At 43.2% G+C, this 22,269-nt stretch overlaps 1 protein-coding gene across 1 annotated transcript in view; it reads left to right on the top strand.

Moving 5' to 3' along the window:
* Positions 1-22,269, top strand: part of INADL (InaD-like (Drosophila)) — a 472,039-nt gene that overhangs the window by 378,278 nt on the left and 71,492 nt on the right. The window contains exons 32-33 of the mRNA XM_011941560.1: positions 8,456-8,573; positions 14,008-14,141. Coding sequence (XP_011796950.1) covers positions 8,456-8,573; positions 14,008-14,141 — 252 coding nt within the window. The remainder of the gene's footprint in view (positions 1-8,455; positions 8,574-14,007; positions 14,142-22,269) is intronic.

Genomic DNA, 22,269 nt, shown 5'->3' with positions numbered 1-22,269 from the left:
CGGGGCCACCCGCCGTGGAGGGTGGGCCATTCAGATGTACAGAAGGTTTGCCACTGTCCCTTACGGACTTCTACAGAGAGATTGTGGGCTCGCGTTCGAACGTCAGGAAAGTCGGTCAGAGTCAAAGATAGAGGAGTCGTCAGTGTTTGTCCCATAGCTCTGTCCAGAGACTCGTACACACACACGAACAAAAGGACAACAATATAAATGGAGACCAAACAGACACAGAGGAGCCGCGCGGCTGGAGAAAGGCGCCACAGTTTTACAAAAGATTCAGATGGCAGGGAAGACCTGCCTACGGATTCGAGGAGGCTGATGGAGGCGTCAGCCTTCCTCCAGACAACCGCCAGGGCGTCCCCCGGGGTGTAAGTGGGAAGGTGCCGGACACGTCTGTCCCCCTTCCCCACTTAATTTAGGCGGAGCGCTCCCCAGAATTAGCCGGCACTACAGAATGAAACAAAAGTACCTGATAGAGTCTGTCCGTCCGGTCAGCAGTTGATGGCCCGGGCCGAGTGGGTCTCCGCCGGACAGGACGAGGGTCCCCGAACGATCCCGATTCCCGGCCAACGCACCAAATGTTGGAACCCCCGAAAGAGTCCCGCTCTGGGCAGGGGTCGCCGCGAGGGACCACTCGACACCGAAATCACAGCAGAGAGACACTTTTATTTCTAGCGCGCTAGGGTCCCCCGTGCACAAAGATGGCCAAGGGAACCCCGAGCGTTGGTGACAAGCTGCTTATAAAGGCAAAACACCACAAATTCAAACAAGGTGCGAAATTCAAACAAAGCTTTAGGGCGCGAGATGATTGGGGCTTGTACGCATGGGGGGTTTTCCTGGAATTGTTTTTCTGTTTGAATTCCGGGAACATTGGGTGTTTTTCTCAATTACCCATGGCCACCTATCACCCATGGCCACCTGGTGTTGGGTGTTTTTCTTATTCCATGGCCTATTTCACAGGTTTGTAGAACACTTTGTTTGTTTGTTTGTTTGAGACAGAATCTTGCTCTGTCACCCAGGCTGGAGTGCAGTGGCGCAATCTCAGCTCACTGCAACCTCCACCTCCCTAGGTCAAGTGATTCTCTTGTCTAAGACTTCCGAGTAGCTGGGATTACAGACACCCAGCTAATTTTTGTATTTTTAGTACAGACAGGGTTTTACTGTATTGGCCAGACTGGTCTCAAACTCCTGACCTTAGGTGATCCGCCCCCACTGGCCTCTCAAAGTGCTGAGATGACAGACGTGAGCCACCGCGCCCGGCCAGGTTTGCAGAACTCTTAAGTTGAAGAGCTAGGATCACAAACTCCTAGCATTCCATTCATTATACAAGTTATCCTTATCTTCCAGATCAGCTTACCTACCTGCTCTCTGTGTACTACACCTCACCAACCTGGGTGTCTCTCAGATGTTACCAAGAAGACAGAGGAAACCCATGCTTTCTCCTATCCAAACCAGTCTCTCCTGTTCCCTGCTTTGTCCAAGCCCAGTTGCAGGAGTTTATGCCTTAAAGTGAACCGTGATATGATAATTTCCCCTGAAAATGTGCCTACTAAAAAAAAGATAGGATATGATGGGAGGCGGACATGAACATTCTGGTCAATTTATTGATGGTGTTATTTATTTCAGTTAATAAACTGCCCTTTCGCTATGCTTCAGCTTTCCACATGTTTAGGCAGTTTGGATTCTCCCAAGTCTGGATTCTGCACTCCTCCGTGGAGTTTAGAACTAACTTACCTTTATCTCACAGTATTTTCTGTAGCCGTGGGTTTTTTTTTGTTGTTTTTTTTTGTTTGTTTGTTTGTTTGTTCGTTTTTTAATTCTAATTGAATGTCTTAAGGGGAAAAAACTGTAATTCAGGATTTGAGCCCTGAATAGATAGTTTTATAGGGATATTAGTGTGACAGAAAAAGAAAAAACTCTGGCTGGAATGACCATCAAAGGATATCTGGCCGAGTGTGTTGTTGCTTCTGTAGTCCCAGCTACCCAGGAGGCTGAGACAGGAGGATCACTTGAACCCAGAAGTTTGAGGCTATAACAAGCTCTGCCAATTGGATGTCCACAGTAAGTTCGGCATCAGTATGGTAACCTCCTGGGAGGAGGGACCACCAAGATACCTAAAAAGGGCAGATCAAAACCCCTGTGCTGATGAGTAGTGAGATCATGCCTGTGAAGAGCCCACTGCGCTCCAGCAGCAACATAAAAAGACCCTGGAAAGAAAGAGAGAGAGAGAGAGAGAGAGAGAGAGAAAGAGAAAGGGAGAGAAAGGGAGAGGAAAAGAAAAGAAAAGAAAGAAAGAAGAGGGGAGGGGAGGGGAGGGGAAATCTGATAGGTCTAAGGCCTCACAGATCTGAAAGGGCTGAAAAGACATTTGGAAATGACAATGCTGCGTTCATTTCTAAGTCAGTCCAGTGGGTGAATGAAACTTTTTTGCCGAGTGTTTTGGTCATTTTTGTAGTAGACTGAAGCCCAGTTAAATGTACTGACTGCTGAAATTGGAAAGTGCAGTTGGGCCCTCCAGTGCTGCTAATTAGTTGTGTCTTACATTTCGGGAAGACATGTCCCAGATGATTGGCCAGGGCATGGTAGCAGATCAGCAGAAGGCACTGGAATACCCACCTGACAATGTACACAACTTGTATTTCAGGTTTTGCTCTACTGGAGTAGCATGCATTATAGACTGGGTTCCAAAAGAAAAGGAGGTGATTGCAATGAGATCAGATCTTTTATTACTTGACCGAGGTTGTGGAGTGTCATGCAACCTGAAATCAAGCCACAACTGTATCATTGATTCTGTGCAAGTTGTATGCAAATATCCTGTGTTCACCTCTCTGTCCCAACCCCATAAGCAGATGTTTACAAGGGCATCCCTGGCTGGGCATGGTGGCTCATGCTTGTAATCCCAGGACTTTGGGAGGCCAAGGCAGGCAGATTGCTTGAGGTCAGGAGTTCCAGATCAGACTGGCCAACATAGCACGTCTGCTAAAAATACAAAAATCTCTTCCAAAAATACAAAAATTAGCCAGATGTGGTGCATGCATGTAGTCCCAGCTACTCAGGAAGCTGAGGCATAAGAGTCACTTGAACCTGGGAGGCAGAGGTTGTAGTGAGCCAAGATTGCGCCACTGCACTCCAGCCTGGGTGACAGAGCAAGATGCTGTCTTTAAATAAATAAATAAGTGGTATCCCTGAAAACACCCTTGCACTTAAATAAATTCTATCTAACCAGGTGCAGTAGTACATACCTGTAGTCCCAGCTACTCAGGTAGCTGAGGCAGAAGGATTGCTTGAGCCCAGGAATTCCAGACCAGCCTAAGCGACATAATGAGACTCTATCTCCAAAAAAATTTCTGAGAGCACCATGTCTTATACAATGTTAGAAATAAAAATTACAAATGGAAGAATTTCTATAATTCCACTTTAATGTTCCTTACATTTGAATTGAACTTCTCTTAAAGAACTATAAACTTTTATCAAATTTTTATACTTTTGTTACTGCTGAGCTTTTTCCTTGCTTTTCTTAAGTCCAGATTTTCATATCTATGTACTAATCTACGCTTTTATGTGTCTAAAAGTATACATTGTTACTATGTTAGCTATTTTTATATTTAAGAAACTATAGATTACTAGAGCTTACAGGAAATACATATTTCAAACATTGCCAAAGAAAATGCCTTTGAAAATTCTTTTAAATTATAGGCTAAAAACGCAAAGTAAAAAAAATAGATACAGAATGAACCTTAAAAATAACCAAATTCAGTTCAACTGAAAACCTGTAAGCAATTTTTTTTTTTTTAAGAGACAGGGTCTTACTCTGTCACCCAGGCTGGAGTACAGTAGTGCAATCATAGCTCACTGTACCCTCAAACTCCTGGGCTCAAGCAGTCCTCACACCTCAGCCTCCCAAAATGTTGGGATTATAGGTGTGAGCTACTGCATCTGGCCAATTATAATTTTTTTAATTTAAAAGCAGGTTTTGCTTGAATGTATTTGCAAATACCATGAAGGTGTTAATACTTTGTATACTCCCAGCAAGGCACAGCGGCTCATGCCTGTAATCCCAGCACTTTGGGAGGCTGAGGAAGGTGGATCACCTGAGGTCAGGAGTTCAAGACCAGCCTGGCCAACATGGCAAAACCTCATCTCTACTAAAAATACCAAAATTAGCCAGGTGTGGTAGCAGCCACCTGTAATCCCAGCTACTCAGGAGGCTGAGGCAGGAGAATGGCTTGAACCCAGGAGGCAGAGGTTGCAGTGAGCTGAGATCATAGCACTGCACTCCAGCCTGGGCGACAGAGCGAGACTCTGTCTCAAAAACAAACAAGCAAACAAACAAAACTTTATATACTCCCACCTACCTCAAGCACATAACAAACACCTCTAAAATATTACAACCATAGAATTTTAGAGCTAGGGCGAATCCTAAATAACATCTTACATTCTTCTTCTTGCAGAACAATGAGCACATAAACCTCTAAATTTTTCTCCTTTGGGAAAGTGATTTTAAGCCCTTTCTGTGGCTTCCAAAGAGAAATGGCTCCGAGGTCAGTGGGCATCATGTGCCGTGAGGCTGGCAGCTCATTATACAGAACCTTCCCACCCTCTGAGTTGCTCCAAAATGGAATGAGCTTCTTCAGGAAAGTGGAATTTTCCATCCCTGAAGGTTTTCAATCAGAAGCTGGCCGATCATGTATTGATATGTTCTAAAAGGACATAAAAGCATTAATAGCTGTTATTAATTGAGCCTAAATTATTTCTGGCACAGTGATGGGTTTATTTATTTACCTTTAATCTTTACAACAACCTTGCAATATACAGATGTATCACCCGTTTATAGATGGGGCAGTCAAGTGACTTGTCTCTGGTCACACAGCTAATTAGTGATAGCAAACTTAGCAACATATACCTTCTTTTGAGTAGTGATTTTTATTTTCCTATCATGCGGCCCTGATGAAATGTAAATCCTTTCTCTAGAAAAACACTAACAAGTACAATTTTGATACAACTACAAGGGTGTTTTACAACTAAACCAGTGGTTCTTAATCCTGTTTTATAATAGAAACACCTAGGGAGCTTTTAAAAAGTCACAAATGCTAAGACCCTCATCCCAGACCAAATAAACTGGCATCTAGGGATGCGGATCCCAGGCAAGTTTTTTGTTTTTTGTTTTTTTTTTAATTGAGACATCGTTTAAAGTTAAACCATGGATTAAGCCGGGGTTTCTTAAAAGATTAAGTCTTAAGCAGTAAGTCTCAATCAAAAAAATAAATAAATAAAAAACTTGCCTGGGCTCCACACCCCTAGATGCTAATTTATTTTGTCTGTGATGGGGATCCTAGCATCTGTAATTTTTAAAAGCTCTGTAGGTGTTCGTATTATGAAACAGAGTTGAAAATCACAGGTTTAGTTAGGTTGGATGACCTATAAAGTCCATCTCAGTTCTTATAATACGGTAACATACAACAGCAAATCCATTCTTTCTGATCTTTCTTACATAGTAGTTTGGTTTTGTGCCAGTGAATGAGTCATGGGAACACTCCTTTATCCATCACCGTACATACTGACAACTGGAGGCCTGCCTCTATGTATATATGTTTGGACATTTCACTTGGATTCTATGGACTGCTTCCTTATTGTTAAATTGAATTCAATTCCACGAATATCTATCAGGGACCTATTATGCACCAGATGCTACATGAAACTGGGATATAAAGAAAAGCAACAATCATCTTGTGCAATGGAAATGTCATAATTTGGTAATCTAGACTGCCCTCTCTAGTGCTTTCCTGTTTTTAAAGTCGCATGATTTTTCATAAAAGAACTCTGCAGCTTGCACCCAGCTTTGTGGGGAATCCATGTTCTTTCTCGAGGTGATACAAAATGTAAGTTGGATGTAAGTACTGTGTGAGTTAAGATACAGGCTCAATTACTGCAAGTTCTCTTTAGCATAAGAATCTGTGTGTCGTCAGTTGGGGGATGATATGGTGTCTCCAAAGTGTCACAGACCCAAGCACCTCTTATCTGATTACTATATTATTCTTATTTGATTACTCTAGCATCCTCAAATGGTGGCACCCATTCTTTGGTTTAAGAGGGCTGCTTCAGTTATTACAAACACATCTGCGTTCCAAGCAGTGGGAAGGGGAAGGCAGGATCTTTCTCCTTAGGAGAATGACCTAAAAATTATACATTCACTTCTGTTTACATCCCATTGACCAGGACTTAGCCTATTGGCACACTACCTTCAATGAGGCTAGTAAATATGGTCCTTAGAATAATTGGATATCTAAGTCCTCTTAATGTTCAGTTTTCTTATAGTAACCCCTTATTTGTCCTTTTCCACTTCCTTCCTTTTAAAATCACTGATAAATGTGTAACTGAATAAGTCTTTGTTTAGTCAGTATTAAATGATGGTGATAGTGGTTGGGCACTGTGGCTCATGCCTGTAATCCCAGCACTCTGAGAGGCTCAGGTGGGTGGACTGCTTGAGTCTAGGAGTTCAAGACCAGCCTGAGCAACATAGCAAAACCCCATCTTTACTAAAAAATACAAAAAATTAGCCAGGGGTGGTAGTGTGCACCTGTAATCCCAGGTACTCAGGAGGCTGAGGTAGGAGAATCACCTGAGCCCAGGAAAATCAAGGCGTCAGTGAGCCGAGATCACGCAACTGTTCCAGCCTGGTTGCCAGAGTGAGACCCTGTCCAAAAAAAAAAAAAAGAAGACAGTGATAGAAAAACTGCAGGAGAAAACAAAAGAACATCCATAGAATCATTGCCTATCAGCTGTTTGATAAACACTTTAAGCTTGTAGCATTCTTCAACTATTGACTTTCAATTCTACCTCCTTCTCTAATTAGCCGCGTGACTTCAAATATGTCACTTGACATTTATGCTTGGTTTTCTGCAAAAAGAAAAAAAGTAATATTTAACTGTCAGGGTTGTTCATGTGATTGAATGAATTTATGGATGTGAAAGTGTTTTGGAAACTAGAAAGCCCAGTGCATATGCACAATGGGTGGTATTGTTTTGTTGTTACTGCACACTGCACAATGCCCTATATTGAGGCACAGCTTTCCACTGACAGAATCTTGAGGTGTTACAGTTACAGTTACAGTTCTGGAGCAGTTACCTGGGTCCTATTTCTAGACTCCAGGGGCAGCCTGACTACCCGACTCTTCCAGCTGGGAATGGGTTCCCTAGCCAACTGCAGATCCAGAAGGCGGGTCAGGTTACTACCTATATTTCTTAACTGCCTGTTAAATAGGCAAGGAGTCCTTTTAGTTTTTCTTAGTTTATGAATGTATGCATTTATGTATGTATGTATGTATGTGTTTTTGGAGACGGAGTTTCATTCTTGTTGCCCAGGCTGGAGTGCAACGGCACAGTCTCGGCTCACTGTAACCTCTGCCTCCTGGGTTCAAGCAATTCTCCTGCCTCAGCCTCCAGAGTAGCTGGAATTACAGGCATAAGCCACCATGCCTGGCTAATTTTTGTCTTTTTTTTAGTAGAGATGGGGTTTCACCATGTTAGCCAGGCTGGTCTCGAACTCCTGACGTCAGGTGATCCGCCCGCCTCAGCCTCCCAAAGTGCTGGGTTTACAGGCATGAGCCACTGTGCCTGGCCTCTTAGCTTTTTAATATTAATATTCATTGGAGGTACTGTCAGCAAAAATCCAGAATTACAAGTTAATTTTTCCCAAACTCACACAGTAAAGGCCCCATACCTTCACTGAATTACAAGTTCACTTTCTACCCTGAGTTTCTCATGTCTTCAGTTTTGCTTTTCTTTCTTCACTCATTCACTTGTTCATTCATTCATCAAGCACTTTATTGAGTCCCTACTATGTTCCAAGCACTGGGTATCATAGGTGAATAAAGCACAGTTCCTTTATGTGAATTAAATGTCACTGATGTAACTGGCATTTAGTAGGCTTTCAGTAGATGTTGGTTTTCTTTGTCTGCCCCTCATTTTGCTTAATTAACCTACCAAATGCGTCTTTGACTCTAGTGTGTCCAGAAGAAATAGAGAATGTTGATGCTCTAAACATCCCCAGCGTAGATTGTTTTTCAATGTACACAAGACAGATAAGTCACTTCAAAGTCCATAGATAAAGGGGCTTCTTGTGGATTTCATCAGAATGAGTAGAAATTGCAAAATAATTTTTGTTTTGCCTCCCACCCCCAGCTTCATGTGCAGATCACACTGACAGAGTATCTTCAGCTTTTATCTTTCCTCCCTTCCTTGATCTGCCCTTCATCAAAGCATTTTAGTTGTAAAGTTAAATAGGGAAGCATGAGGAATGAGCATAAATTATCCTAACTTCTTGCCACCCTCCAACCTTATATTCTCAGAAAACATCATTGGAGTGCACCATTGTTTTGGCAACAATACACCAGTTTGAAGGTATTTTCTTGTTACCTTTCTCTTTTTTGATATTCATCTAATTTTCCTTTCTTTTGTAGGCTGTCAGCCAGATGAAACAGCAAAAATATCCAACAAAAGTCTCCTTCAGTTCACAAGAGATACCGTTAGCACCAGATTCATCATACCACTCAACAGACGCAGACTTCACAGGCTATGGTATGATTCTTTCCCTGAGCAGATCTGGCTCATTAAGCCTTAGAGAAGGCAAGGGATCATAATGTCCTAAAAAGAGAACTGGACCAGGAGGCGGAAGCCTGACTTTGGATGCTTCCTCTGCTTCCTTAGCTTTGGGGCTGGGATAGACCACTTCATTTCCTACACCATTTTCCTCCTCTCTGCCGTCGCTATTGCCTATTGCTTTTTGAATATAAAAGCACGAGAACAGAAAAGGACCTCAATAGGTCAGGAGTTCAAGACCAGCCTGGCCAACATGGTGAAACCCTATCTCCACTAAAAATACGAAAAATTAGCCGGGCATGGTGGCGCATGCCTGTAATCCCAGCTACTCAGGAAGCTGAGGCAGGAGAATCGCTTGAACCCAGGAGGCACAAGTTGCAGTAAACTGAGATCGCACCACCACACTCCAGCCTGGAGTGACAGAGTGAGACTCTGTCTCAAAAAAAAGAAGAAAAAAGGACCTTGGTAAATGTTATTTGAATCTGAGGCTTCTGTATTATTCTTCTGTGATCTCTACAAGAGATCATATTTAGGTCTTGAGTAATATCTCTTTAAAAATCCTATCAAACCCAATTTTTAGTCCTGCAAATGTTGCTATAAGCTGTTTGAGGAATGTTGATTTTCAATGCTTAACCAAATTGGTATTCACATTCTCTCTTTAAATTCCTGGCTTGAATTATGTTGACTGGGGGTTGAAAATAGAATGAATAATAGATATTTCTACTTTGCTTTTTTTTTTTTTTGAGAAAGAGTCTCACTCTGTCACCCAGGCTGGGGTGCAGGAGGGTGATCTCAGCTCACTGCAACCTCTGCCTCCCAGGTTCAAGTGATTCTCCTGCCTTGGCCTCCTGAGTAGCTGAGATTACAGGTGCCCACCACCATGCGCGGCTAATTTTTGTATTTTTAGTAGAGACAGGGTTTCACCATGTTGGCCAAGGTGGTCTCAAACTCTTGTCCTCAAGTGATTTGCCTGCCTCAGGCTCCCAAAGTGCTGGGATTACAGACGTGAGCCACTGTGCCCAGCCCTACTTTGTTTTTGTGCAGTATACATCAGTAAAAAACCCTTTAAAAGACAGTACTCACCAACGGCAAAGCATAACCCTACATTAATTTAGCAGTCCTGAAATCTTTGTGGTATTTGTCTTTTATATATTTTTTCATAAATATTAACTTCATAAAGTTCATCTGGGCCGGGCGCGATGGCTCAAGCCTGTAATCCCAGCACTTTGGGAGGCCGAGACGGGTGGATCACGAGGTCAGGAGATCGAGACCATCCTGGCTAACACAGTGAAACCCCGTCTCTACTAAAAAAGAAAAACAAAAAAACTAGCCGGGCGATGTTGCGGGCGCCTGTAGTCCCAGTTACTCGGGAGGCTGAGGCAGGAGAATGGCGTAAACCCGGGAGGCGGAGCTTGCAGTGAGCTGAGATCCGGCCACTGCACTCCAGCCCGGGCTACAGAGCGAGACTCCGTCTCAAAAAAAAAAAAAAAAAAAGTTCATCTGGCAGGTACCATTTTAAAGCACTGTAGTTGTACTAAAACACTTGATACATGTGGTCAGAAAACTGTGGCGCATGGGTCACATTCTGGCCTACCAGCTAGCTGTGTATGGTCTACAGGCTAAAAAAGGTTTTCACTTTTTAAAGGTTGAAAAAACACCAAAGAACATTTTATCAAAAATTCTATGAAATTCATATTTCAGTTTCCACAAATGCAGGTTTATAGACACTCATTTATTTCTGTATTGTCAGTGGGTTTTTTCACACTATAATGATCGCGTTAAGTGGTTGCAACAGAGACAGTCTGGCCTATAATGCCCTAAATATGTATACTTGGCACTTTACCAACAATGCATGCTGACCATGGAGGTAGACGAGCTGAGTTTTGGTAATATATATCACTTATTTATACTCAGATGACAGAAATTCAGCATCCTTCCTGGTTTTCATTCTCATGGTTAAATAAATAAATAAATAAATGAAGTTCATCATCCTACAGTTGAATCTATAGAAATTTTATTCATGGCCGGGCGCAGTGGCTCAAGCCTGTAATCCCAGCACTTTGGGAGGCCGAGACGGGCGGATCACGAGGTCAGGAGATCGAGACCATCCTGGCTAACACAGTGAAACCCCGTCTCTGCTAAAAAAATACAAAAAAAATGAGCTGGGCGAGGTGGCGGGCACCTGTAGTCCCAGCTACTCGGGAGGCTGAGGCAGGAGAATGGCGTAAACCCGGGAGGCGGGGCTTGCAGTGAGCTGAGATCCGGCCACTGCACTCCAGCCTGGGTGACAGAGCGAGACTCCGTCTCAAAAAAAAAAAAAAAAAAAAGAAATTTTATTCATTTACTCATCTACTTACCACGCATTTATTGAGGACTTGGTATGAGCCAGGTTTGGGGCTGGATTCCATGAGAGAAGTAAATAAAAAGACTGACTCAGGACTGGCTAGGGTGAGGCAGACGTGGAGGAGGGAAAAGAAATTCCATCTCCAGGATGTCTCACCAGGTGTTTTTTCTCTCTTCTTGCTGAGGAGACTATGCTAGTCACGGAGTTTTGCTCTTGTTGCCCGGGCTGGAGTGCAGTGGTGTGATCTCGGCTCACTGCAACCTCCGCCTCCCGGGTTCAAGTGGTTCTCCTGCCTTAGCCTTCCTAGTAGTTGAGATTACAGGCGTGAGCCACCATGCCTGGCTAATTTTGTATTTTTAGTAGAGACGGGGTTTCGCCATGTTGGTCAGGCTGATATCGAACTCCTGACCTCAGGTGATCCGCCCACCTCAGCCTCCCAAAATGCTGTGATTACAGGCGTGAGCCACCACACCTGGCCTAAAAGCCATATAAACTTTTTAAAGCACCCATGAAAGTGTGCCACTATCATATGTCGTTTTTATTGTACATTAATGGGAAATGTAGTATAAAATACACATGCTGCAAAAAGATTTAGAGACAAATTTGGTTTACAATTTAATATTCTGCCTTGCCTCTATCTTACCTAGAGCCTGTTTCTTTTTGTTTTATTGGCAAGCTTTTTCTGTAAAGAAGTCGATAGTAAATATTTTAGGATGTGGTCCACACAGCCTCTGTTGTAGTTTCTCACCCCTGCAATTGTAGTGTGCTAGCCACCGTAGGCTGGCCATAGGTTACTTCTAAATATGGCACTTTTTATGGTTGTGTCACTGAATTTCTTGCTGTTAACCAGGAGGCCTTTAGATTGATCAATCCCATATGGACAGGAACAGCAGATATGTGAATATCCACAATGTGCCAGACTCTGGGCTGGGCACCTCACACACACTGTTCATGTAGTTTCTCTAACAGCCTCTTTAATAGAAAAATAACATTTTTCTGATGAGAAGTGAGCTCCACTTTCACCCTCCTGTTAACTTCCTGCTTAGGAACTCAACTGTGGCTCTCTGCCACTCCAAAACCTTTCCATCCCAAAGACCATGATTATCACTTAGTTAGAGCAGAACCCCCACAGGCTTACCGACAGCCTGTTTTTGTTTTATACCAGTGATTGACAAGCTTTTTCTATAAAGAAGTAGATAGTAAATATTTTAGGCTTATGGACCACACAACCTCTGTACCTCTGTTGCAGTTACTCACCCCTGCCATTGTAGTACGCTAACAGCCGTAGGCTAGGCATAAATGAATTAGTGGGTTTGTGTTCCAATACGACTTTATTTACAGACACTGAGATTTAGACTCATATCATTTTCACATGCCTTGAGACATTATTTTGCTTTTGATCTTTTTTCAAGCTTTTGAAAGTGTAAAAGCCATTCTTGATCCGTGGGCTGTAGTCCGCTGACCCCTGCTTTTGCATAGGTTTGATGAGCATTGGGATCTCATCTCAGCTCTGTGCATTAGCTGCAGCTGACCAGCAGATGGGGCCCTCTCTCATCAGCCCTTGCCTGAATTGTATCATAACGTAGGAAACAATACTCATGGTGATCAAACTCAGTGATCAGAAAATATGACATTCTCTGGAGATTATGATTTGTATGAGCATCTCTTGAAACTATTCAACATTTTGAATGTTTTGAGGTTTTGTTGTTGTCGTTTTGAGACAGAGTTTCACTCTTCTTGGCCAGGCTAGAGGGCAGTGGCACTGTCTCAGCTCACTGCAACCTTCCGGGCTCAAGCGATTCTCCTGCCTCAGTCTCCTGAGTAGCTGGGATTACAGGCATGAGCCACCATGCCCAGCTATTTTTTGTATTTTTAGTAGAGACGAAGTTTCACTATGTTGACCAGGCTGTGCTCGAACTCCTGACCTCAGGTGATCCTCCCACCTCGGCCTCCCAAAGTGCTGGGATTACAGGCGTGAGCCATCACACCTGGCCGAATGTTTTGAGTTTTTAATAGGTTAGGTTCAGTTATCTGGAAAATGCATGTAAGTAGATTTTATGCTGGATAAACAGGTGTTATTAAACATTTTTTTCTTAGCCTATAACCATTTTTTTCCCTCACTCTTTGGAAAAACCCGACCTAAAACAATTGTTTTTAAAAATAAAACTTTGTAAAAAAGCAATAACTTTTAAATAAACTTTTCCTCTATGAACCCCACAAGTAATTTTTGAGTCCTGTGTTTATAATACATTTTGCCTTACTATGTAATATATTTGGGGATAAATTTTAGGTAATTGTTATTTTCAGGTATTTCATACTTTATCAATTATATCCTTTATACATCTTAATAATTTAATTCATCTGATATGCTCTAATTGAAAGTATTTAGGCACTGTTTCTTAATTAGTATTCTATAGCTCAGAATCTCCTGTTATACCAGCCTTTATTCTCGTTGTAACATAGGCCTTCATGAACCTAATCATTTAATCATTGTAATTTTTCCATACAGATTTTCATGATGTATTTTTAGATTTTAAAACTTTTAGCCAGGCGCAGTGGCTCACACCTATAGTCCTAGCACTTTGGGAGGCCAAGGCGGGCAGATCACCTGAGGCCAGGAGTTCGAGACCAGCCTGGCCAACATGGCGAAACCTTGTCTCTACTAAAAATACAAAAATTAGCCAGGCATGGGGGCATGTGCCTGTTTGTAGATCCCAGCTACTTGGGAGGCTGAGGCAGGAGAATCGCTTGAACCCAGGAGGTGGAGGTTGCAGTGAGCTGAGATTGCACCACTGCATTCCAGCCTGGGTGACACAGTAAGACTCTGTCTCAAAAATATAAATGAACAAAATAAGATTTAAAACTTCCAAGTAAAATTGATGGGTTGAGGGGTGCGAGTTATCATTTTAATCTCAGCAGTGTCATCCCTGGCTGAATAGGCAGGAATGACCCAGCTTTTTGCTTCATGGTGTTTGTCACGTGCAAGCCCCACACTCCCCACGTGATGGAATGTGCAGGCTGAGCTGCAACTCTTACTTGCTGGTCATGCTGTGTTCAATTCTTTTCCAGGTGGTTTCCAGGCTCCTCTGTCAGTGGACCCCGCAACGTGCCCCATTGTCCCTGGACAGGAAATGATTATAGAAATATCCAAGGGACGTTCAGGGCTTGGTCTCAGCATTGTGGGAGGAAAAGACACACCCTTGGTAAGTTTCTAGAAGTAAAATGTATCCAGTCATAGAACTAGTTGTTGAGGTTAATTTTGACCCTGCACCATGACTCTGCAAGACTTGCCTTTTTCATAGTATGAGGAGAAAACGTGATTATAAGTAGATGTGCATCCATAGTCTAGCTAGTTTTCAAGTTTTTCTCAGTGTTTAATTTTCATCAGTGCTGGGCGCAGTGGCTCACACTTGTATTCCTAGCACTTTGAGAGGCCAAGGCAAGTGGATCGCTTAAACTCAGGTGTTCGAGACCAGCCTGGGCAACATGACGAAACCCCATCTCTACAAAAAGTACAAAAATTATCTGGGTGGGCCGAGTACCGTGGCTCACACCTGTAATCCTAGCACTTTGGGAGGCTGAGGCAGGCAGATTACTTGAGGTAAGGAGTTCAAGACCAGCTTGGCCAACATGGTGAAACCCTGTCTCTACTAAAAATACAAAAATTAGCTGGGCATGGTGGCACACACCTATAGTCCCAGCCATTCTGGAGTCTGAGGCAGGAGAATCACTTGAACCCAGGAAGTGGAGGCTACAGTGAGCTGAGATCATGCTACTGCACTCCAGCCTGGGCAACAGAGCAAGATTCCATCTCTGTCATACACACACAAAAATTAGGTGAGTGAAGTGGCATGCACCTCTATTTAAGGGGATGCCTCGCACATAGTAAATGTTCCGTAAGTAGGAACTATTGTTATTCTCGTCATCATTATTTAATGGAATGGTAGATAAAAAGTATACATCAGGCCGGCATGGTAACGAAGGCAGGTGGATAGCTTGAGGCCAGGAGTTTGAGATAGCCTGGGCAACATGGCAAGACCTCATCTCTACAGATAACTTTTTTTTTAATTAGCAAGGCGTGGTGGCACACACCTGTATTTCCAGCTACTCAAGAGGCTGAGGAAGGAGGATGACTTGAGCCCAGGTGTTTCAGGCTGCAGTGAGCTATGATCATGCCACTATACTCCAGCCTGAGCAACAGAGCAAGGCCCTGTCTTTGTTAAAAAAAAAAAAAAAGTATACATGAATTATTCCAGCCCAGCAATTTAGGATTCATTTTACACTGACCATTTTCATATCTACTCATGCTTTTTTTTTTTTTTAGAAGTTGGTCTAGAATGTTACTGTTTCCTGGCATGATTGATTTTTTATTGTGTTTTTTTTTTTTTTTTTTTTTAATAAATAGAGATGGGTTCTTGCTATGCTGCCCAAGCTGGTTTTGAACTCCTAGGCTCAAGCGATCCTCCTACCTTAGCTTCCCAGAATGCTGCAATGAAAGGCATGAGCCACTATGCCTAGCCAGGATGATTGATTTTTCATTATTCAGTACCTTTTGTTTATCACTACTCAGTAGCACGATTAAAATGAAAACTTTTCCTGGGTTTTGACTTAGTCAAGACATGATTAATCAATGCATGTGTGTCAGTGTGTGTGTGTGTTTAATACCTGCATATTATACAAAGTTAAATTGACACAAAAGGAAAATTGTGTGTGTGTGTGTATTTAATACCTGCATCTTATACAAAGTTAAGTTACCATAAAAGGAAAAAAGTAAAAAATAAATCTCCCGCCTACCTTTTTGCCCTAGCTCTGCCCTTCACTACCAATCCTTCCTAAAACACCAGGGCCTCTCCCTAGAGACAATCACTCTTGTTAATGAATATGTTTTAAATGAATATTTTGGTATTTCTTTTGCCCATTTTATTTAGTAAGCAATTAATTGTACATGCCAGATAACACAAATATATCAGGGTCTATAAAACTATTTTTTTTCCGCATTGGGCAGTAATATAACATTTCTGTGGTGGTACTGTTGGGGGTGGGGAGATCCTATTCTACTTTTGTGTAATAAACATTAGTCCCCTAAAGCACTAGGAAACTCGAGAACAGCATAGGCGATTGAAACTAGGGTCTTGATGATGCAGGGGTTTTCTCTTGACCCCTTTATCAGACTTGCCACAGGGGTACTCCGTTTACTTGGACCGCGGCACTCAGCCTGGTGTGGGAGGGAGCGCATGAGAGAGCGAGTGCGGGACCCAGCTGACCGCTTTGGGCGCTGGCAGGAGCAGGCTCTGTGGGGTCCCCTCGGCCAGACCAGGTGGGGGTGCCTGTGACCCCTGAAGCCCCAGAGAGTATGTTACAATGCTCAGCTCCGCCGTACCTGGACAGCGGTGCGTTATCAGTTCAGTGGGCCCCTTGCCTGTTGCATGGGGCAGCTGCTCCCCGCCAGCGAGGGCAAAGGGCCAGTGTGAGAGCCTTTTTTGGGTACCCACACTGGGTGAGTCCCAAGCTCTTGTCCGGCGTCCGAGAAGAATTAGGTTGCACAGACACTTGAAGGATGGTGGAGAAGAAGAATTTTATGTAGCAATGGAAGTGGCTGTCAGTGGAGAGGGGAGCTGGAGAGGGGACGGCATAGGCGGAGTCTTCCCTGAAGTCCAGCCGGCTGTTCTCTGAAGTTAAGCCGTCTCTCCTCCAAAGCCCAGCCGTCCCTCTAAAGTGAAGTTGCTTCTCCTCAGTCAAGCCACTTCTCTCCTCTACCAAGTGAGTCTCTGAGGTCTTTGTAGGCACAGGATGTGGGGCTGGGAGGGCCGTAGGTAGTTTTGGGAAAGGCAACGTTCGATTGGTAAAAAGATATTATTCAGAAAGAACCATTCAGGAGAGAGCACACAAACAGGGATCGATGTTATCACTTTGGACCAAGGGTTTCAGGCTTCTAGGCTCAAAGGTGGGGTTTTGCCGGGGATCTGCCCCTGTCTGCCTAGAATTTCTGTGCCTCCTGTCCCGATCATTAATGCCTTTTACATGTTTGCTGGTCATGGTCCTTCCCTTTCCTACCTTTGGGCCGAGTCTAGAAAATCCTGGCTTTGAGCCCCACCCTGCTAGTGAACCACCTCCCCTGAACCTGAAAGAATTTTGTCTCCTTCAGCTTGATAAAAGTACTGGTAAAAGTTTTCTCTGGAGTTCATGATAATTTGAAATGTCCTTGAATTCTCCTCTTGCCTTTGCAAGCAGGAGCTGCTTTGTGGCTTCATACATACAGGAATTTGCTCTGTGCTGTATCTTCTATTAGTATTTTTAATAATTCTTTGTAATTTTATGTCATCTGGTCTCTCAGCAGTTCACAGAAACACTTTGACTAGCACCAGCCACCCAGCTAGCTCCCACTTTATGTAGAAGCTCTCACATACCATCAACATAGGACCGGACCAGACCATCGTTCCCCAAACCTACATGCGCCCTCCAGCATCTCGGACTTTGCCCTGCTTCCCTGAATTTGCTGTCTTCTGCCCTCCTCCCGCTCCCATCAAGCTTCTCTACCTCCTCTAAGCCACTCCTCTCCATAAAGTCTTCCCTGGGTTTCATGATCCGTCCTCAGCCAAACTCAGAGGTGATGCTGACCATTCCTCTCTTTTAGCTCTCAGTCATATTCCCTCTCTACCATTTACTAGCTGGGGCAGATTTCTTAACCTCTCAGTCTATTCCGTGCTGTATTTACCGAGATAATAATACCTTGTAGACTTACTAGGATGATCAAAGAGATGACCTTCATAGGATGCTTAGCACACAGTGAGCAACTGCCCATGGCGCGTACCTTCTCCAACTCTCTGTTTTCACATATGCAAAATGACCTTAATATTCCTGACTTGTTGAGTTATGGTGAGGATCAGACATCTTATAAACAGTGGAATATATATATATATATAATATGTACATATATATATATATATTCGTCAAACCAAGGCCCCTAGTATTCAGAAACTACTGGTTGACCCTGAACATTGGGTGATGGCTCCTTCCCAAGGCCTGTTTCCACACTTTCCCGAGGAGGTGTTCCTGAATATTAAAAACAATAATCCTGGGAAATTACAGTTTAAATTCTGTAGTGAATTCCCTCATAACAGAAAATTAACCTTCTGATTATTTTTGTAAATATAAGTCCTTACATTGCTTTTTATATGGGAATAGATTTCCTGTAGTAAATCGGAAGAGTTTGATCAGCACGTCCAGCCTAGCTGAATGAGTTGTGGTTTTGCTTTTGCTGCTGTTAATCTGACTTTGTTTTACCTGGGTTGGTTGGCATACCTGAACAAGATGTGTCTGTGCTACTCTTGGGTCTTCAATATTGCATTCATTTGTGCTGCTGGCTGATAGCTTGAGGGTTTCCATTGAATTCCATCACTTTCTGCAACCTGAATGTGAGGCTGTTTGCTAAATACTGTACTCTCCTTTCCCTGCCACTATGAGGCAGCCAAAAAAAAAAAAAAAAAATCTAGAGCTTCTTGAGGTTCATAATATATAGTTCTGCCTTTTGAAACTGTAAATCCCATTGTCCTTGGAAGAATAAGCACCACTTAAAAATGAGGGATGGGACACAGCTTTTATTTCCTAACCTCAGATACCTCATCAAAAGCCATAAGTTAGACTCAGGAGAAATATATAGGCCTGTCTGTCATTTCAGTGAGGCTGAACAGCAGGGGTTGGAAAGCACTTTAACAAATAAAGCTATTATTTACCACAATGCAAATCTTTAATTTTTCCTTTTTTTCCCCTTCCAAATGTTGACATGGAATGTGCAACCTAACTGATATTGTAGGTTACATTTTCCAGTCAGGTCTTGGGATGGCATCCAGCTAGCAGAAAGTTAGAAAGATGAGAGCATATCAAAGGGAAATGGTGGAAAACATTGAGACTCAGTACAGAAGAACCTTTGCACATTTGGTTAGGTGATGCATCCTGACTCCAGCTCTGGCATGGGGAAAGAGGACATCCTGAGTTCTGGTGACCCTTAACATCTGCTCCAACCCTCCCAATTAAGATTTCTGTGTCTTCTTTGTTGTGTGTCCAAGAGATATTTTTGCTGTCTTTAGAGGAATTAAGTCTCTGGGACCTGGTCTTGACACCACATCAGTCCTCTCTGCTATAAATAGTTTCTCTAAAGCCAAGACAGATGGTTTCTGAGATCACAGAGGGAGATCTCACTTAACATCCCATTGTGTTTAAATCGACCTTTTAAAATGCCGAGGTAATGATGAGGGTGAACCTCTTGGGAAGGTTTATAAGCACACCTGGACCCAATCCTCAATGACAGACTTCTGCCTGTTGTTTTAATCTTGTGATGTTGCTCCCAGGCTTGCCTTTGGTGGATGTGGCTCTTCTGTGATAGGTTGCATATGTTTGCTCAACGGCTACACTTTGCTTAGTGCTAAGTTTACAGAATTGAGTGAGATAACCCTGTCCTCACAGAGCTCACACATCCTCAGTCATCGTTATTGACTTTTAGTGATTATGGTCTAACATAGGAGATAAACCAATGAAAAGTCATACTAATGACTATTAAAATAGGCGCTTTCCTCTTTGAGACGGAGTCTCGCTCTGTCGCCCGGGCTGGAGTGCAGTGGCCGGATCTCAGCTCACTACAAGCTCCGCCTCCCGGGTCTACGCCATTCTCCTGCCTCAGCCTCCCAAGTAGCTGGGACTATAGGCACCCGCCACCTCGCCCGGCTAGTTTTTTTGTATTTTTTAGTAGAGACGGGGTTTCCGTGTTAGCCAGGATGGTCTGGATCTCCTGACCTCGTGATCCGCCCGTCTCGGCCTCCCAAAGTGCTGGGATTACAGGCTTGAGCCACCGCGCCCGGCACTTTCTAGATTTAATTAATATAAGCTATTTGATATGTTTCTTATAAGCCAGGAAGCCAGATAAGGCACATTGGATATCAGAGGTAGTATATTAATTCATAATTTTTATTTCCTTCTATCCATCAATCCATCCTTTCATCCTGTCTTCTATCTCCCTCCACCCCTCTGGTCTTGTCAGAGTGTTGAATTTGCATGAAATCCTACAGCTTAGAGAACTCATCCTACTCTGCCAAATGAAAGACCAAGGCCTCTTACCTTTTCTGATGTTTGCATGGTAGTCCTTAAACTGCTCCCTGATGTCCTTCAATGTCCGCTTCTCAGAAATGTATACTTATTGACTAGAGGTTTTATCAGCAGTATCCTTAGAAGTAAAAGATAGCTCTCCAGACTCATTCATTGGGGCTATTATCAGGCTTGGGAATTATAGAGAAGAAAAACTTAAAAACTAAATCCTTTATCTTGGATTATTGGTAGACTTGAACTGTTTTTGGAATTGAACAAATGAAGTGGAGAAAGAATGAGAATGCAGTCTCTAGGACCCTCTTTCTATGCATTTTCCTTCCCTGAGATCCATTGCCAGAGATCCCAGGCTATGAACGAGATCCCAGGCTATGAATCCCAGGATATGAATGAGAATGAGGTCTCTAGGACCCTCTTTCTATGCATTTTGCTTCCCTGATACCATTGCCAGAGATCCCAGGCTATAAATAAGGTATTCTACCAAACCTAAAAGACACCATAGCAAAGTAATGATGCTGGTTCTTTGGCATTAGAATCTTAGATCTTTTACTGTGGGACCCTGGACAAATGACAGCTTTTCTAAGTTAAATCTGCTTCTTCATTTGTTCCACTGTGGTGATAACAAAAATCTACCTCTTAAGATTGTCATGTGAATTAAGATAATGAATATAAAGAACTTTGCCCAGTCCCTATGTAAACTGAGTTCAGTTATTATTAATTATAAACATTTGTATTAAAGTAGATCCTTAACTTTCTTTGTCTGTGTACCTTTGGTATATTACCCGCACAGTGAAATATGGCTTTGTTTCTAGACAATTTGTTGGAACCGAACTCTCGATTCCCTCCTGGGCAGGGGTCGTCGCGAAGGATCACCGACACGAAGTTCACAGCGGAGAGTTATTTATTACTAGCGCGCTAGGGTCCCAAGCTCTAAGTTGGTCCTGGGACCCTGACTGCTTGTTACAGGCTGTTTATATAGGCTAACACAAGTTCAAACACAGCTTATGGCACGAAATTCAAACAAAGCTTAAGGCGTAAAATGATTGGGTCTAGCTATAGCCTGAGCAAGGGGTCTTGGTTTAATTGGTTAGAGCAGAACCTTATGAGGCTCTTTCCTGGAGTTGATAATTCCGGGAACTTCGAGGCAGGGTGAGACCCCTGGAATTGGCAGGGTGGGACCTCATGAGGTTGTTTCCCGGAATTGGCAGGGTGGGACCCTATCAGGGTGGAACACTATCGAGGCAGGGTGGGACCCTATCTAGGCAGGGTGTGACCTTATCTAGGGCTACCTGGTGTTAACTTTTTAGGTTTTGTAAGGCCTACTAGTTTCAAATTGTGTATTTGTTTTTCAACATCGAACTTTAAAAGAGTGATTTGGCCAGGCACGGTGGCTCACACCCGTAATCCCAGCTCTTTGGGAGGCTGAGGCATGTGGATCACTTGAGCCCAGGAGTTTGAGACCAGCCTGGGCAACACAGTGAGACCCCATCTCTTAACTATTTTTAAAAATAAAATAGGCCGGGCACAGTGGCTCATGCCTGTAATCCCAGCACTTTGGGAGGCCCAGATGGGTGGATCACCAGAGGTCAGGAGTTTGAAACCAGCCTGGCCAACATGTCAAAACCCTGTCTCTACTAAAAATACAAAAATTAGCCAAGCATGGTGGCACGTGCCTGTAGTCCCAGCCACTTGGGAGGCTGAGGCAGGATAACCACTTGAACACAAGAGGTGGAGGTTGCAGTGAGCCAAGATCACACCACTGCACTCCAGCCTAGGCGACAGAGACTCTGTCTCAAAAAAAAAAAGAAGAAGAAGAAATGAAGTGATTCAAGGCCAGGTGCAGTGGCTCACACCTGTAATCCTAGACCTTTGGGAGGCTGAGATGGGAGGATTGCTTGAGGCCAGGAGTTCTAGACCAGCCTGGGCAACATAGCAAGACCCCTGTCTCTTCAAAAAAAATTTTTTTTAATTAGCTGAGCATGGTGGTGTGTGCCTGTAGTCCCAGCTACCTGGGAGGCTGAGGCAGGAGGATGGCTTGACCCTGGGAGGTCAAGGCTGCAGTGAACTATTATTGTGCCACTGCATTCCAGCCTGAACAACAGAGCAAGACCTTTTCTGTTAAAAAATAAAATAAAATGTGATTCAAGCACTGTTCCCTTTTTAGATTTAGATATTCTTAATGATAAAAAGTCCTGCGAATGTCAGAGTTAGAATTTTTTTTTTTTTTTTTTTTTT

The sequence above is a fragment of the Colobus angolensis genome, unplaced genomic scaffold (assembly GCF_000951035.1).
Source record: "Colobus angolensis palliatus isolate OR3802 unplaced genomic scaffold, Cang.pa_1.0 Scaffold102, whole genome shotgun sequence".
Lineage (NCBI taxonomy): Eukaryota > Metazoa > Chordata > Mammalia > Primates > Cercopithecidae > Colobus > Colobus angolensis.
Note: the sequence above shows the minus strand (reverse complement) of the source record. Positions and strands in the feature narration are given on the sequence as shown.